The sequence below is a fragment of the Gossypium raimondii genome, chromosome 9 (genome assembly GCF_025698545.1).
Source record: "Gossypium raimondii isolate GPD5lz chromosome 9, ASM2569854v1, whole genome shotgun sequence".
Taxonomy (NCBI): Eukaryota; Viridiplantae; Streptophyta; class Magnoliopsida; order Malvales; family Malvaceae; genus Gossypium; species Gossypium raimondii.
The window spans coordinates 32,997,335-33,013,891 of record NC_068573.1 but is presented as its reverse complement, the minus strand read 5'-3'; the positions used below and the strand labels follow the sequence as shown (position 1 = coordinate 33,013,891).

At 30.6% G+C, this 16,557-nt stretch overlaps 1 protein-coding gene and 2 non-coding genes across 4 annotated transcripts; all 3 read right to left on the bottom strand.

Moving 5' to 3' along the window:
* Nucleotides 1–9,452: 9,452 nt before the first annotated feature.
* LOC105799108 (uncharacterized) lies at nt 9,453–12,786 on the bottom strand. 2 transcript variants are annotated; one of them, XM_012629487.2, is made up of 2 exons: nt 12,074–12,785; nt 9,453–9,786 (listed from the first exon to the last, which is right to left on the bottom strand). In XM_012629487.2, exons 1-2 carry the CDS (start codon nt 12,673–12,675, stop codon nt 9,768–9,770), a joined length of 621 nt encoding a protein of 206 aa, XP_012484941.1. In that variant the 5' UTR covers nt 12,676–12,785; the 3' UTR covers nt 9,453–9,767. The 2 variants fall into 2 exon arrangements, with proteins under 2 accessions (XP_012484941.1, XP_012484942.1); XM_012629488.2 differs by lacking the exon at nt 9,453–9,786 and adding an exon at nt 10,053–10,414 and having other exon boundaries at nt 12,074–12,786.
* Nucleotides 12,787–15,171: 2,385 nt separating this feature from the next.
* LOC128033017 (small nucleolar RNA snoR114) lies at nt 15,172–15,255 on the bottom strand. Its single transcript, XR_008189353.1, has one exon. It is a non-coding gene; the product is annotated as a small nucleolar RNA snoR114 (small nucleolar RNA).
* Nucleotides 15,256–15,261: 6 nt separating this feature from the next.
* On the bottom strand, nt 15,262–15,332 carry TRNAG-GCC (transfer RNA glycine (anticodon GCC)). Its single transcript has one exon. It is a non-coding gene; the product is annotated as a tRNA-Gly (tRNA).
* Nucleotides 15,333–16,557: the final 1,225 nt, after the last annotated feature.

Sequence of the window (16,557 nt, the reverse complement as noted above, 5' to 3'; positions counted from 1 at the left end):
CCACAATAAACATCCTCAACTAGTTGGATTACCGAAAATACATTGGTTCCACCTTTCTCATCATGACTCACCAGCACAATGCATTGCCGTTGACAAGTATCCAAGATACATATGAATTCGACAAAATGAACCAACAGAGCATTAATCTTGTGAAGGAAAGAACAAACTTGTAATCATCTAAGTGAATTACCTCAATGTTTTCCTTGCCTTTCCAACCCCCAATTTGTAGCCCAACTCCTTATGTTACTTCCATAGTTGGGACCTCTTTGAAATTAACAATCTTGATCTTCTTAGTCGATTTGTTAACTAAGAGACCAAGTTTATCTGCGACTTTTTTCAACATAAACAAATTAGATGTCCTTGTATCAATAAGAGCACTCCTCATTCGGCTTGCGATGTTAATGTCTACAAACATAAACCCATTTTGCTTGTGATCCTTCTTCACTTTAGCAAAATTGAGTATCATTAAACCAAACTTTAATAATTTATCCTCCTTAAGCTCTGCTTCCTCTTCTTTGTTGATTGCAATGAACTTGAATCTTCTGTGGACAGTCTCGTACCCTATGCGGACCACAATATACGAAGCACTTCATTGGCTTCTCCGATCTATCGTTGGGCTTCAACTTCCCATAGCGTGGTTTCTCATGACCATTACTCTTGCCATTGCCATCATTGTCATTTTTATCTTATTCTTCCTAATAGCCACCCCCACCATTGCTTGTCTCTTTAGGCTTGGAAAACTCAAACTTGTCTTTCTTCAGATCAAGCTCAACAAAGGACTCCGCCTCAGCCATGGCTTTGGTAAGTTATTTGACCCTAGTTGACACAACTCTTGCTTCGCCTAAGGATTTAACCCATCCTTGAACCAGTAAAATGCCTCTTTCTCACTCAAATCAAGGATTTTGAGTAACAACTTAGTGAACTCTCGAACTGTGCCTTGTTGCATAAGTCGACACAACTTAGCCCAAGCTTCTTCCTCAGCATACTCAGGGTAAAATTGCTTCCTAAATTCATTCTGTAACTCCACCAAATCCCAATAGTGATATCACCTCTTACCTCTCATCTGTGGACCTATGAGGCCATCACAAAATAGTGATATTGGTAAAATAAATTGGAGCAATGTTTACCTTAATGGCATCATTGTCAATGTCTATCACACGAAAGTAGTGTTTCATTCCCCATAAGAAATTGTTCACATTCCTCGCAAACCTCGTCTCCTTAAACCCTTTCGATTTGGAAACATCCATTTTATGTTGTTTAGGAACTGAATCTAGCATCCTTTTACCCAAATCAGCTTTGCAGATAACGAGCTCCTCCTTGAGCTCCTCAATATGTTCCTTTAAAGTCAACACCATAACCTCTAGAGCATCATCCTTCACTGTCAGCTTATCCATAGTAGAATTGAGCACCCACTGCATTACTTCCACATTGGAATGAGAGCCTCTATCATAAATTACTTGAGCTACTCTTTCATTGAGTCCAACTCTTCGGTGTGTCCCTTAACTGCCTCGAGTGTTTTCCTTCGTATCACCCACGAATTTCTCGAGATCGATCACTTGACCTTCCAAAGTCAACAACATATCCCTCGATTTGCTAGCTTTCATGCCCCCTTCCCCCTCATGGGTCTCCCTAGGCTCAATCTAATCGCCTACTCCTTTGTCATCTTAACTGCTGACTTACTAAACTCTGACTCTAATACCAACTGTCACAGGGCTAAAACTTTAGTCTGGCGAACCGCACGACCTTAGACAAAAACTTAACTTCAAATCCACCTAAGTCAACCTAACTCTCAAAAGTGAGAATTCACAATGAAAATTCTCTAAGGCAACAAGCTTATCAAAAGCAAACGTAAAGGTAAAGAAGCAACAAAAGAACCGAATAAGCCACAAAAAAGTAATGCACACAAGGTATTTGAGTAAATGCTCTCAAAAGTATTTGATTACTCAATAATGAGATAATTACAAATGAGAAGGAAAACTTCTATTTATAGTTAAGCTCCCCCATATCCAACGGTACAATTTAAATTACATTGACGACTAAGATTAAAGGCAATCTACAAATTGATATTCTTAAAGTATTTTCCAAGATCCTCTAAGATTAAAAAATATTCACCCTGGTAAAATATTCACCAGGTTAACTAGATGGGTTTCTCCACATATTTTACGTATTGGACTAGTTTAAGTGAGTCAAATGAGCCACATTTAATCAATTGACCTCCATAGGGCATTTTGTGTGCATTCATCACGGGCTTTAATTTGTGACCCGTGACACAATGCTATACTAGCTTGCTATTTTTACATAACACTCACAGAAAAATTACAAGGACAAATAAAACATGATCAAATTGAAAATCAAGAATTAAATGTCTAAATCCAAAACTTATGCATGATATAAGTCTAATAGTAAAATTTAGAGATAATATAATTTTTAGCCCATTAACTTGGCAACTATGTCCACGTTGGTTCCTGTACTTTTTTTGTCCAGTTTAGTCCTTGAACTTGGTAACTAGACCCATTTTAGTCATTAAACTTGGATTCTGTCAAGATTTGATGATTTAACCAATGTTATTAGAATGAGACCAAATCAGATAGATTGAGAACTTATTGATATAATGATATAAACAAAGGGGTTGAGCCGGTTGAAATCATACACTACTTGAAATTGGTAAAAATCGAAAACTAAGACAAAAATCAACAATTGAACAGGTTGAATGAGTTTAATAATTTTTTTATTTTTTTTATTTTTAATTAATTAATTATTTATTATTGATCTGATGGTCGAACCACCTATTCATTTATTACAACACTAAGGGCTCCTTTTATCTCCAGTGCGTTGGGAATGTTAGGAGAAAAAAATGTGATTGAAACGCACGTCATTTTGGAGGTGTTTGGAGCATCACCAGTGAGTTGTTATAAATGCACTGACCACCAAATTTTATACTGGAGGTTACAGCTCCATTAAGAAAAAAAGCAGTTCAGTCAAATGGTTATTTACTTTTTAAATCCTTTATTTTATTTTTGTTTTTCATAAAACTTTTAGTTTAATTTTTCAGAAAAACTGAGGTTATGTATTAATTAAGAAATGAATATATAATAAATTATTTTTTACATAATAAATATATCAATTTATTTTCTTATAACTTTAAAAAAAATTTATATAATAATTAAACACATTTTTTATCATAAAATTAGTATTAAATAATAAAAATAAATATTACATGAATAATATTAAAATTCACTAGTAAAATAATTATTATTTTCTTCTTTCTTTCTTTTGTCAACCCCCCAAATTTTCTCAGGGTACGTTTGGTTCACTGTAATGGAATAGAGTTGTAATTTAATAGAGTTGTAATGGAATAAAGCTGTAATCAGTAATTCAATTGTTTGGTTGAATGGAATGGAATAGAACTGTAATAGTATTCTTGTGTTTGGTTGAACGGAGATGTTGTAATAGCATAAGGAAAAAAAACTAAAATGACTAGAATACCCTTAGCAGAATTTTTTTAGGTAAATGATTATTGTTATTATTATTAAATTTTAATAAGATTATTATTAAAATAATTTAATAAAAAATAATTTAACCATATTTTAACATAATTATTATTAAATATAATTTAATAAAATAATATATAATTTAATAAAATTCTTAATATAATTATTATTATATGAATTAAAAATCATAATATATAATACAATAAAAATAATATATAATCTACTTTATTATTTTTAAACGCAATGCATATTTAATGTGCTAAAATATCATTAGTGAAACAAATAATTTAATTATTCTACAATAAAAACAAAATATTAGAAGTAATAAATAACTTGAGAATTATATTTCACATCCAAACATAATATTCATATATTAACAAAAGTTACATGATTTCATTAGTTTATATGTCATAATCAATATGTTTTAAAATTTTGCAAAATCAAAAGTTACAACATTGTAATGACATCCTATCATGTCATTATACCATACAAATATTACAAATACAAAAAGTTACCAAAATATCATCAACACAACCATGATTTTTAATGGTCAGTAAAAAATCTTCTGACTCATTCCAATCGCACAGAAGAAGGTAAAAGAAAATGAGCATTTCCGTTGGATGATCTGGAATTTTGCTCAATGCACGATAGCGCTCATCCTCAGTTAAACCTTCTACTTCACATAATGTTGGATATAATTTTAAAGTTCTTTCTTGAATAGTCATTTCTGACTTTTGTTGAATTAGTACTTCGGAGGCAATACTCCTACTAATTTCAACGCCAACGGTCCATATGTTTTCCGCCAATAAAGTGACAGCATCATGAAATGAAGTAGAAGAAATATGATCACTTGCAACATAAATCTTTTTTTTCTTCTTTGAAAATGTGGAATCGCCTTGGTTTCTAGCTGGTTGCGGTTGCGTAGCTGAAACATCCATGTCATCCAAAGAAACATCAGCTTCGCATCCATATAAATCGTTTCTTTCTTCATGAATATTTGTAGTAGCTACATCCTCAACATCTATTTCTTCAATAATATCAGCGGCTATTTGAGCATCTTTCCCAGTGGCTCGATCTTTTGCGTAGATGGCACTAAGTTGGTCATAATAAGGGAAACTACGATGTTTGAATTAACTGACTTCTTTATGACTCTATAAAAATGAGGAATTCATATTAGATATAAGTTTGGTCAAAATAAGATAATAAAGACTTGAAATAATTCTTACATTTATATATGAGTTCCACACTGCATCTTCAGCAACAACAAGTTGCCTATGCTCATCCCAACCAAAACCGCTATTATTTTTTCCACTAAGCATGTCATAAACGATTGACCAATCCCTTTTCAATGTCCTAATCCTCGGTTCAAGATTAGGTTTAGCCTTCAACATGGCGTTGGGTAAAACTTTTTCTAACATTTTTTCCAACTCATTTAAATAACCGGCTTTGAATCTCATATCGGCATTGAAGGTTCCAAGATTGTGCAAGTCGACCATACAGGCAACCAACGCAGCATCTTCTTTTGGAACCCATTTCCTTTTGGTTCCTATCTTTGCAGGCGACCATACAGGCAACTATCTTTGCCAGTTTGTATTCATCCTCACATTGTAATTAACTAATGTTTTATTTGAATTAATAATTGTGAATAGAAAAATCTATATTATTTTGTTTGAATAGTTAAAATTAGTAAAAGGAAAAAAATAATATGAATTTAATAATTTTTAGAGAAAAGAAAATAAGGTTTTAATTTCTTTTATTTTGTATTAACTCAATTCGATTATAGGTATATAGTGTGTTAAATGTTGTAAAATTATGTATTTTAAAATATTCGATTATTATTTTATTTAAATAAAATCTAAAACTCCATATTCTTTGCAATTCAGTATATAGTGTCTTAACTATCTTTGCAAGTTTGTATTCATCCTCACATTCTTACCATAACATGATTTGTTTGTAGCATTTCACTTTCCCTTTTTTTTCGTTTGTTGAGATAATCTTTTTAGTGTTAATTATATTTTTAATCAAACAATATAAGTAATATAAAACATTGTTTGAAGACCAAAATCAAATATAACATAAATTTAAAATATCGAAAATAAAATAGTTTAAAATATATTAAAAGATTAAAATAGTTTTAAATGAAACATATCAAAAATAAAAACATATTGAAAATTAAATATAACCAAAATGTTCTTGTTTAAAGTAAAAAGATCAAATCCGAATTGTAAATGTAGTTTAACATGTATATATTGTCTTGTTGCTACCTTAGCACACCCTTGAGTGATATTTTTCTCCTTCTTGTTGCTACCTTCAACCACTCCTTTAGCTAAAACACAAACCATTCCATTATTTCAAGAGGATACACATTTAACACATAATGGTTCCAACTAAAAAATCCAAATAAAAATAAGCTTAACAAAAAACCAAAGGCAAAATGAATGGAAAACATGAAAATGTCCTTAGCAACTATGTAAATGCCAGATAAAATCTGCAACTTTTGAATCAATCAAAATAGAAAGTTACCTTCAAAATGTAGGGACAAACTAATAACAAAGAAAACCAGTAGAAAGTTACAACTACTAATATTAACAATAATATTAACAAATAACTTCATCAAATCAACTATAGAACTCGAATTAAACACTAAAAAGTTAACACTGTGACCTTTGGATAACAAAATATATAACTTTTATCAAATACAATTACCAAATTGAACTAAAAACTAACATATGTACCACATTAGAAAATAGTATCAAACTCATATACCAAACGATATATTAAGCAAATCGATTTATTCATTTTTGCTTCATAGGTCAGTCTGGTTTATTAGGTTTACACGGATAATTCGATTTATTCGGTTTTGGTATAAAAAAATCAAACCGACTCAACGCACACCCCAAACTTTTTCAATCAAAGCAAAATCAGTCGAAGATATGCTCTCCAAAATCAGTAATACTATCTCCATCAAATTCTCACATTCCAAAGACCATAGTATCTTCGAAATAACAACTCATTAACGTGTTCAAATATTTTTTTTCATTAAATTGTCAAATCAAATAAGGCAAGTGATCAAATTACCTCAGTGGCAATCTGCAGTGCTGCCGAGTGCCACTAAGCAACAATCAACTCATCTTGCCTCAACTAACCGTATCATATATGTATTAAAAGGATCTAGCCACATAAAGAAATAAACATTCATATTCATATTACAATCTTTGGATACGTAACATTCTTTATTTCAAGCACTTATTTGCAATTTGGAATTTAGTTCCCATTACTTTTAGTTTTAAAAATCTAGTCCCTATACTTTTCGAATTTAAAAATTCAAGTCTAGTTGTTACTACTATTAAAATTCTTCTATTAAATTATTTGACGTGACTTTTGAAATTAAAAAATATACATATTCACTTGGTAGTCATGTAACAATAAAAGTAATGTTAAAAATATTGATTAAGATTTTTTTCTTAAAACACTCATTTGAATTTATCATGATAAAATAATTTCTTCTATTAGAATAGTATTATTAAGAAAAATTAACATCAAGATTTTGATTGAAATGGTTAACAATATTAACAATTTAGATCAACTAATGACATTATAAATGTAGAGGACCAAAATATGTCAAAACTTAAAATATATAGATTTAAACGCAAATTTTAACATAATTTAGGGATCAAAACTAAAATTTAACAATCGTTTTATAATGCAAAATAAAAAGCAACACAAACCTAATAAAAATAGAAACCTCTCTAAAATTCTCAGAACATTCAAATTATGCATAATGATGCAATATTTTAATTGAAATTAAAATTTTATTTTAATTATATTAAATAATTGTCAATTAAAATATCATTAAATTTGAAATTAAATTAAGATAAATTAGAAAAGATGAGAACGTGATAGAATTAAAACAGACACAATGGTTAATTTGTGGGTCAATTCCTTTATAATATAATTTTAAAATAAAATAATAAACTAAGTAACAAAATAGATCTATCTGTATGCAATTAGTACACAGAGGTATATGTATTCATTTGTATTTGTAGAATGGGTGTGATTTGTGTTTCAATGGGTTGAAAGGATGAATAATAAAGGAATAAAGAGAAGAATGAGAATATTGTAGATGAGTTGATAGATAAAATCCAATTGTTGTTAAATGAAATAAAGAAACACGTAAGAGGTGATGAAATTGGTGAAAATAGATGAGTTGAAGATGTCATGAAATTGAAGTTAATTTTTGGTGGAATTGTTCGTTTCTTCAAAGCTGCTGTTGGTGGGATGGAGGTGCTTATTGTTCTTGTTCTACCTGGAAAGGTGCTTTTTGGGCTTTTTCATATATAAGGTTTTCAGTTGCCTTTCAGAGTTTGAAATGTATTTCAATGGCAGTATAGGGTTTGGAAATGAAACTGCAGAGGAGAGTAGGAAATGATCCCTTTTTTGGTCATTAAAAGTATTTTTTACTTGATTCTCAATTTTACTAATTAATATTTTTTTTACAAATTATTTTCTTCAAAATCATATTTTATTATCATTTCAATTATATAGAAGTCACTTCAGTAGTTATACGTTAAAATTACACCATATGTCACTATTTCGTTTGTTCAAACTATTACATTTTGAGTCAAAATATATAATAGAAGTAAATTTTATGAATGATTACTGGCAAAAAAAAAAACCTTTAATAGTCAATTTAGGAATCAAAGAATGATTTAGGAACCATTTTATGATACCCACATTGGATTTAAATGCATGGTATCACATTATATTGCCGGAGTAACTTAGGCTATCTCAATTCATTTTATCAAATAATTTAGCATTCAATCATAATAATTCCCATACATTTAGAACTATAACATAAACATGATCAAACAATAATAATAATTCCCATACGCTTAGAACTATAACATAAACATGATTAGACAATGTTAAGTGATCTCATTTAAAGTGTTTCAAGGTTAAACAGAAAACAAATACGCAGCTATCATTCGAATTCGAACTCAATGTGTCAAATTCGACATTGTCAAATTCATGTCTCAAGACATAGCTCCCATGCTACAAATCCTTAACTTCAATGTTTGGACGTCTCGAGACAAGGGGATTCTTGTCTCAAGACCTAAAACGAGACAAAATCATTTTAGGTTCAATATTTAGTAGTCTCGAGACAAAGTATTGATTGTTTCAAGACACGTCAATGCACATTTTTAACTTGTTCATGGGTTAAACTACCCACTCAAGCCCAAAAGCCTACTTAAAATTTAGATAAGCCCAAAAAATTAACTTAGACAAAAAAATTAAACCCATTTAAAATATAAGTCAAGCTTGAGCTTGAACAATAAAGGCCCAAGCCCAACTCATTTTTTAAGTTTATAATATTTTATTTTTACATATTATATAATTTATAACACATAAAAATTAAATCTATAATAATATATAATACTACCATAATGTAAACATTAAAAAATTTAAGATGACCATATGTAAAATTATTAAATATTAAAATAAATATAAATATAAATATTTTTTAAATCTTAAAAAACAATATGGATGGATTTAAAATAAACTTAAGTTAGCCATCTACAAATATAAGTGAATTTGGCCAAAATTTACTTATATTCTAAGTTGAGCCGGACTTGAGCAAGCATATGCTATATTACTATCATGTTTAATCTCGACCCGAAACTAATCCGACCCATGAACACCTCTAATTCGTCTCGAGACATGTTCAAGACCATTGCTCAAAAATACTTGAAATGATCAATTTGTTCTTAGTGTCTGGAGACCAAATGATAAAATGTCAAAAGTGCAATATAAGCATGCAAAATAATGTCTTAACGCTACTTAATTCACACCAAAACTTCACCAAACCAATGCACACCTATTTGACAAGTAAAACTACATTCAAAAACCTTAAATCATGACATTCATTGCATCATACTTAATCTATTTGAATCAACTATCAACTTGTGCAAAATTAGTCATTAACCATACGATATGTACTACTAAAATCATCCAAAACATCCAAGACATGTTCAAAACGTCATTAAGACTCCACAATACTTCTTAATGACCTAGATACATGTTGTATGTAACCTATCAAGACCATACGATATGTAATACTAAAATCATCCAAAACATCTAAGCCATGTTCAAAACGTCACTAAAACTCCACAATACTTCTTAATGACCTAGATACATGTTGTATATGACCTATCAAGGTAAGCACATTACAAAAGATTGACAGTTGGTGTCTTGAATGCTGTTAGGCTCATGATCACTTCAAGAACCTAAATTAAGCCTGCACACGGAAACAAACAAATTCGTACACTGGGTATTGTATACTCATTGATACTAACGTAATTTAAATTCAATCATAAAAACATTAAACTTATAAATATGCTACTAATACTTTATTGCAAATCATTAAATCATTTCTACCATCTAGCATTTTATCAACATCATGATATCATATTCCTATGCCAATCTCGTTATCAGAATCATTTCATATTCATTATCTGCATGACCAATTTCACATATCATATTTAAATTTAAGATGACATTCGATTACCAGAATCAAAATAACATTGCATTATCAAAATCAGAATTACATGTCATTATTTACTTTTAGCCCCTATTAACAAGATGTAAACATAAGTACAAGTACATGGATTAATCCTCTAACACTCAATAAGCACCGAAGTGTTGCTCAAGCATAAATGCACCGATCCCCCTAACACTCCATAGAATGAATCCCACCAAGATGCCAGAATGGATCACACCGAAGTGTCAGAATGAATCGCATTAAAGTGCCCAAATGCTCCCACCAACAACATATACGAATCTTATGGAATGCCAAGAATCGCATTAAAGTGCCCAAATGCTCCCACGAACAACATATACGAATCTTATGGAATGCCAACTATACCCTAATCATGTTTAGCATCATTTAATAGCGCGATTTAATAATCTCATAATATCATTACACGTAATAATCACAGTTTCAACTTGTTTTATCAAATTATACAAATATCAATTTCTCAATATCACTTTCTATTATTATTATACCAGAACATAACATTTCGCATGCTCCTCATCACAATACCATTGCAAAATCATATTACAGTGCTATTTGTATATATACACCCGATGAAATTACCAAATGAATCAAAATTCAACAAGACATAATCAAACATATCCGAATTATCATTTATAGCTAACAATTCAATCTCAACATCATAACATCATAATTCACGTTCAATTTTTACATCTATCTCAAACATTTTTTTAATCTAATGACCCTCATTAATGCATGGGAAAATTAATGGCAATGAATGGTTTAGATCACTTTACTCCACTAACACAAAATAATTCTTGATTTAATTACTAAATAAGGCCATGTCAATTTCTCTCTTGAGTCTCTCTACATTTATGCCATCAATTTCACAACCCCAACAATTTAGCCACTGTACTATTTTATTTCTAAATTAATTACTAATATTTCTATTTTCTAATTTCCGTACTTCATAACTATTTGATTAAAATTTTTAGACAACCCGATATAATAAATTCAATCCTTAAACCAACTTTTCCAACACCGACAGAAAATTGGATCATTACAATTTTACTAATAAAGTCTCTCTCTCTCTCTCTCTCTCTCTTTATACACACACAGAGGGACAAATCCAAAAAATACTTTGAACAACCCCTTTAGGTTGCTCCTTAAAGAGTCAGCCTTTGATAATCATCATGTCATATATTACCTACATTGCTTTGGGGGAATCAACATACATAGAATTGTAGGGATATAAAACATAAACATCTTATTTGAAAATGATTTATAATTGAATCATAAATAGTTTTTAAGATGTATCAAATAAATTATTTTAATATATCTTTTGCCACATGCAAAAAAATTATCACGTGATAAGTTTTATAAAATAATAAGGTAAAAGAATATATTATAATCAATAAGACAAATGTAAACTCAAGTTCTCTTTCTAAAAACTTTTAAATCCTAGCTCTTGTTTGGCATAATGGGTTGCCAGGTCAATTGCCACCCATCTTTTCTTCTATGGTTGCACAAATCAACATTTTCCTCTTTGGATGCTATGGGCCGCCCCATCCTCAAGACTGACACTTAAAAGTGAGTGTTCTTAAAGTTTCGGACCCAAAACCTCTTACCTCCTACTCATACGAATTGATATTGTCCTCTTTGAATGCGCAACCATTAAGGCTTTGTCACCCTTAAAAAGGGGCAACTACCACATATTTCAAACTCAAGACCTCGTATTTAGTTTTCATCCCAACTCTGGTACCATTATAGCCTTAAATTTTGGGCACTTCTGGCAATTTCTATAAACCTATCTGATCATTTCCTAGCTAGTTGCTTCAAGATTCCTAATTCTGGGTTATCATGCACACAATATTTCTAATGTTGACTTAAAAGCTTAAAAGAGGACTAAGTGCAGTTCAATATCACAGCATTTACCATAGGTTTATAGACAAAATCATAAATGATTCCAAAATGATAGCTAGAACTAGATTTAGCCATACTGCATACATAGTGAAACTATTAAGTAAAGTACCTTCCAAGCTTCAAGCATGCTTGTTCAAGGACCGGCGGCTTCATTGACCCACTCGCTTCGCGTAGATAACGCCTGAGGCAAACTATGGCATAACCTCGAGTATTGATTGCACTTAAACAGCGGACCGCATCCTCGTCCCCGGTGGCAGCAGCCTCCACTTGTAATCGACGGTTTCTAAGTTGATCAAAAACCAAATCGGACGCCTCGGATCTTTCCAGATCTTGAATCCGGCCCCTCCAAATCCTATCCACCGCATCCAAGTACTTGCCGCCGCACGTGTCAGTATCTCCGGGCAAGTACTTGACGGTGCATTCCAATGCGACGGCGCAGTAGGCTTCCTTCATGGAATCGGGAATCGGGAGCCCTTGGTTGCTGTCAATGCGCCCAATCTTCTCCAAAGCGTCGAGTATTTTCTCGGAAACGTCACCGGCGTAGACTTCGGTTCGCATGGTACGGAGGAGCACGGCTTTTTTCAACTGAGGCCTGGGCTTCAATGGCGGGAAAGCTTCAATAACTTTCTTTACATGCATATCGTCGGGTGAGTACCTGACAAGGAATTCAATAATGCAACCGCAGATATATGGGTCTAGTTCTTGATCCATTGAGATTGAAATCGAAAACCCTAAATTTTCAACAGTGTTTGTTTTTCTTTTTGAAGAGAAAATGGGGAGTCCACACCCTGAGTGATCCGTCACTTCCTGATTTTCCAATTTATATGTAATTTGAAATTAGAAAAACTATCCGCCCATATTTATATTTAAATTTTTACTAAAAATATTTGTATCTTATTTTTAAAAATATTTTTATATTTAATTTTGAAAATTAAAAAAATTAGTTAAATGAAAATAAATAAAAAATTATTTCTAAAAACTAAAATATGAGTAGAATTTAAGTGCACTTTTTTTAATTATTGAATTTTTATTTATTTTTACTATACAAGTGAAACATTTATTAACCACATATTTCAATAAAAGAAATTAGCATATCTAAGTTGTGACGACGAACCACGTCGTGACAACGCGAATAAAGACATTATAATGTGGTGATTATTCTCCACATAAAGCAGAGTTTTTCTTCCAATTAAACTCTGTTAACTTTTTCAGTTAAAGTTTGAATATTCCAGCAATATTTTAAGTTTATTTTCTCCATATTGTATTATCGTTTGTTTACTCGTTTAGTAAAAAGTCAAAATCTCTTTTGTTTATATCTTTTTATCCTCTTCAAGGGAGTTTTTCATCTAAATATTTGTGTATTCAATTTTCTTTACTTTTTCGATTTTGTTATTTATATAAGTCGATTCCAATAAAAATAAATGCATTTGTGACAATTGATTGCAAATTATTTAAATTGATAAATTTTATGGTATATACATTTCAAAATTTTCTATTATGGACATCATAAAATTCAATAAACTTTCAAAATATATATTTTTATATACATAAGATAATATATACTAACCCGTCAAAAGTGCGGAAGAAATTTCTTTTAAAAGGTTTGTATTTTTTTTCTCTAAAATTTTAATATATTTGCACAGGTAATTTCTGAAAATAATAATAATAATTTTTAATTTAAGCATAAAAGTTTTTATTCGTTTTTATTTTGATTTTTCGTGTTTTTAGAGTGCAGTTTGCGATTTTGACACGGTCTGGCACATGGTTGTGTATTCAGCCCGTGTGGAATGGCCCAGCCTGTGTGACCCCTAAAATTTGCTCCGATTTTTCGATTTTCGCTCATTTTGCTCTCAAATGTTCTCCTAAGTATAGAAACATGAATTTAAAGGACTAGAAGCATAAAATTCATAATTAAACCTCGAATAATCACCCAAAAACGCATTAAGAACAGGATTAAAACATGTTACTTTTAACACTCATCATTTGGTCACTCATGATTAAACTGACAACGAAATAATGTGATATTTTTTAAATGATATAATAACACATTTAATCTTCAACACTTACGTATTCTTATTAATTTGACCCTAATCCTACATAATTCAATAAATTTATCACTTCGCATTTACAAATTTTATAAATTTGATCATTAAACTCTTTAAAAAGGTTTGAAGAAAGAAAATCAAAAATCAGCTTACTGTTTTCTGGTTTCAAAGAACACCCGAAAATTAGATGACAATTAGATATCAAGAGTAGAAAAAAAAACCCTGAAATAAACAATCAGAGAAGAATTTAAGGGAATTACCGAGATTAAGTACTAAAATGGAAACGTTGACCGCTTCTTGCAGTTAGTGTTGTCTTAGCATTTGGATATTAAATTTACTACATATACGTATATCCCTTGCTTGAGAACATTCGATAATGAAGTTTGTAAAAAAGATTGGATGATTGGTATTTATATAGTAAAATCATCTTATTTTTATGCTGTTTTGCTTGTGATTTAACCAATCAAGTGAGAAGCTAGTCATGGAATATAAGTATGTTAATGGAAGAGATGATGATCGTGCTAGCCACCAAGTGGAAAGAAAAGTCGGCTTATAGCGACTCAAGTTGAGTTTCTTGAGAGGAGCTTTGAGGTTGAACATAAACTTGAATCAGACAGCAAGTTGCGACTAGCAAAAGACCTTGGCCTACAACCCTGACAAGTAGCTACATGATTCCAAAATCAGCGTGCTCAATCCAATACCTCAAATTTAAAAACTCAAAACATTGGTTAGGATCAAGTTGATAGAATTTGTAAATATAAATGGTTAAATTGATTAAATTATTAAGAATTAAGATTAAATCGGTAGAATATGTAAATATTGAGAACTAAATTTATTATTATACCAGTTTAGAAAAAGGGCATGCCATTATTTTTCTTATCAATGCAACGAGTGACCAAGACAAGAATAAATACAAACGTTAATAGCTAAATTGAAAATTTTTAAAATTGAGTGACCAAAATGAAAATACGAGTATAATTGAATGAACATTTGTATAAATTACCCTGTAAACCACTACATTTATTGTAATAATATTTTGCTTTTTTTAGATTTTCATAATTTCTTTTATACTAATAACGACTAAAATTTAGTTCATCATCATGGACATTTTCTATATAGATAGTTACATAGATTTTGGTACGAATTATAAAAAAGGCTTAGGAAGCTCAGCAGCGCAGCTAACATCTGAAATCAGACGATTATGATGACCCTAACCATCAAGACAGCGCAATACTCATCACAGCTCCTATGGTGCACCAGCCGGGAATCGAACCCGGGTCTGTACCGTGGCAGGGTACTATTCTACCACTAGACCACTGGTGCTTCATGTCCTAGAAATATTAAATTTTATATTTGTTCTTTTTTTAAGAAAGGTATTTTAGCCCAATTAAACCTCGTAGATAAAGCTATTTTTAAATAGTTTAAGCCAATCTAAGATTTATTTTCAGAATGTGATGCAGTTTAAACCACACTGGTATCATGCATGTTGGTATCAAAGTGCATATTTCTGGATCAATACCCAATTAGATCTCAACTCAAACAATCATAACTTTAAATATTTGTACTTCACATATTTAGAATTTAGTATTCTTGCTTTTATTTTCAATAATTTAATCTTTTTACTTTTTAGACTTAAAATCCGCTTTCAATTTATATAAAGCCATGTAACATTTTAATTGAAAATTTAACGATATGAACTACTTGAACTAATTAATAACATTATAAAAATATAAAGACATTAGAAATTAATATATAAAGATTAAAATTCAAATTTAAGCATTTTAGAAAGGACTGAAATTGAAAATTAGCCATTTTATAAAATGAGAAAAAGAAAGGAAGTTGGTAGGTGTGCGCCACGTGCCATCATATAGGTATATAGATTTTAAACATATTCTAGGGACTAAACTTAAAGTATACCATTGTTTTAAAATCTCAAAATCAAAAGTGTTTGATTTTAGACAGGTGTCGACAAAAGGAATGGTAATGGTCACTAAACTAATTATAAATACAACTAAGGAAAGCACACCTATTGAGTAATAGTATAGTTATGGCGAGTAGGGAATATCGTATCCACGAGGACCAAAAGTACTAGTAATTACCGTTTTTCTATTATTTAGCCGAAAAATTGGAGTGATTGTTTTTAATCTAAAACTACTAAAGTAATCTAACTAAGAATGCAACAAAGAATGAAATGGGAAAAATAATCGAAGAAAACTAATGAGAAAGACAATACCTAGGAATGAATCCACCTAGACTTCACATATTATTCTGAATCTGAACTAAACGACTTATTCACTTGTGTCTTGATCCGTAGAAATCCTTAAATTATGCTAATATCTCTTTCGAGAGTAAGAACAACTGACTCTAAGTTGATTAATTGAAATCGCTTTCTAATCTTCTAATTAAAACTCCTATTGCCACATTAACTCTATTTATGGATTCCCCTATTAGATTTGACTCTAATCCAGTAGATTTATGTCGTCCTATTTCTAGGATTGCATGTAACTCCACTTAATTATGCTAAATCTACTCTTAAACAGGGATTTTT

Bases quoted from the DNA above. Each gene is read 5' to 3' on its own strand.
- LOC105799108 (XM_012629487.2), bottom strand. From the start codon at position 12,675: ATGGATCAAGAACTAGACCCATATATCTGCGGTTGCATTATTGAATTC.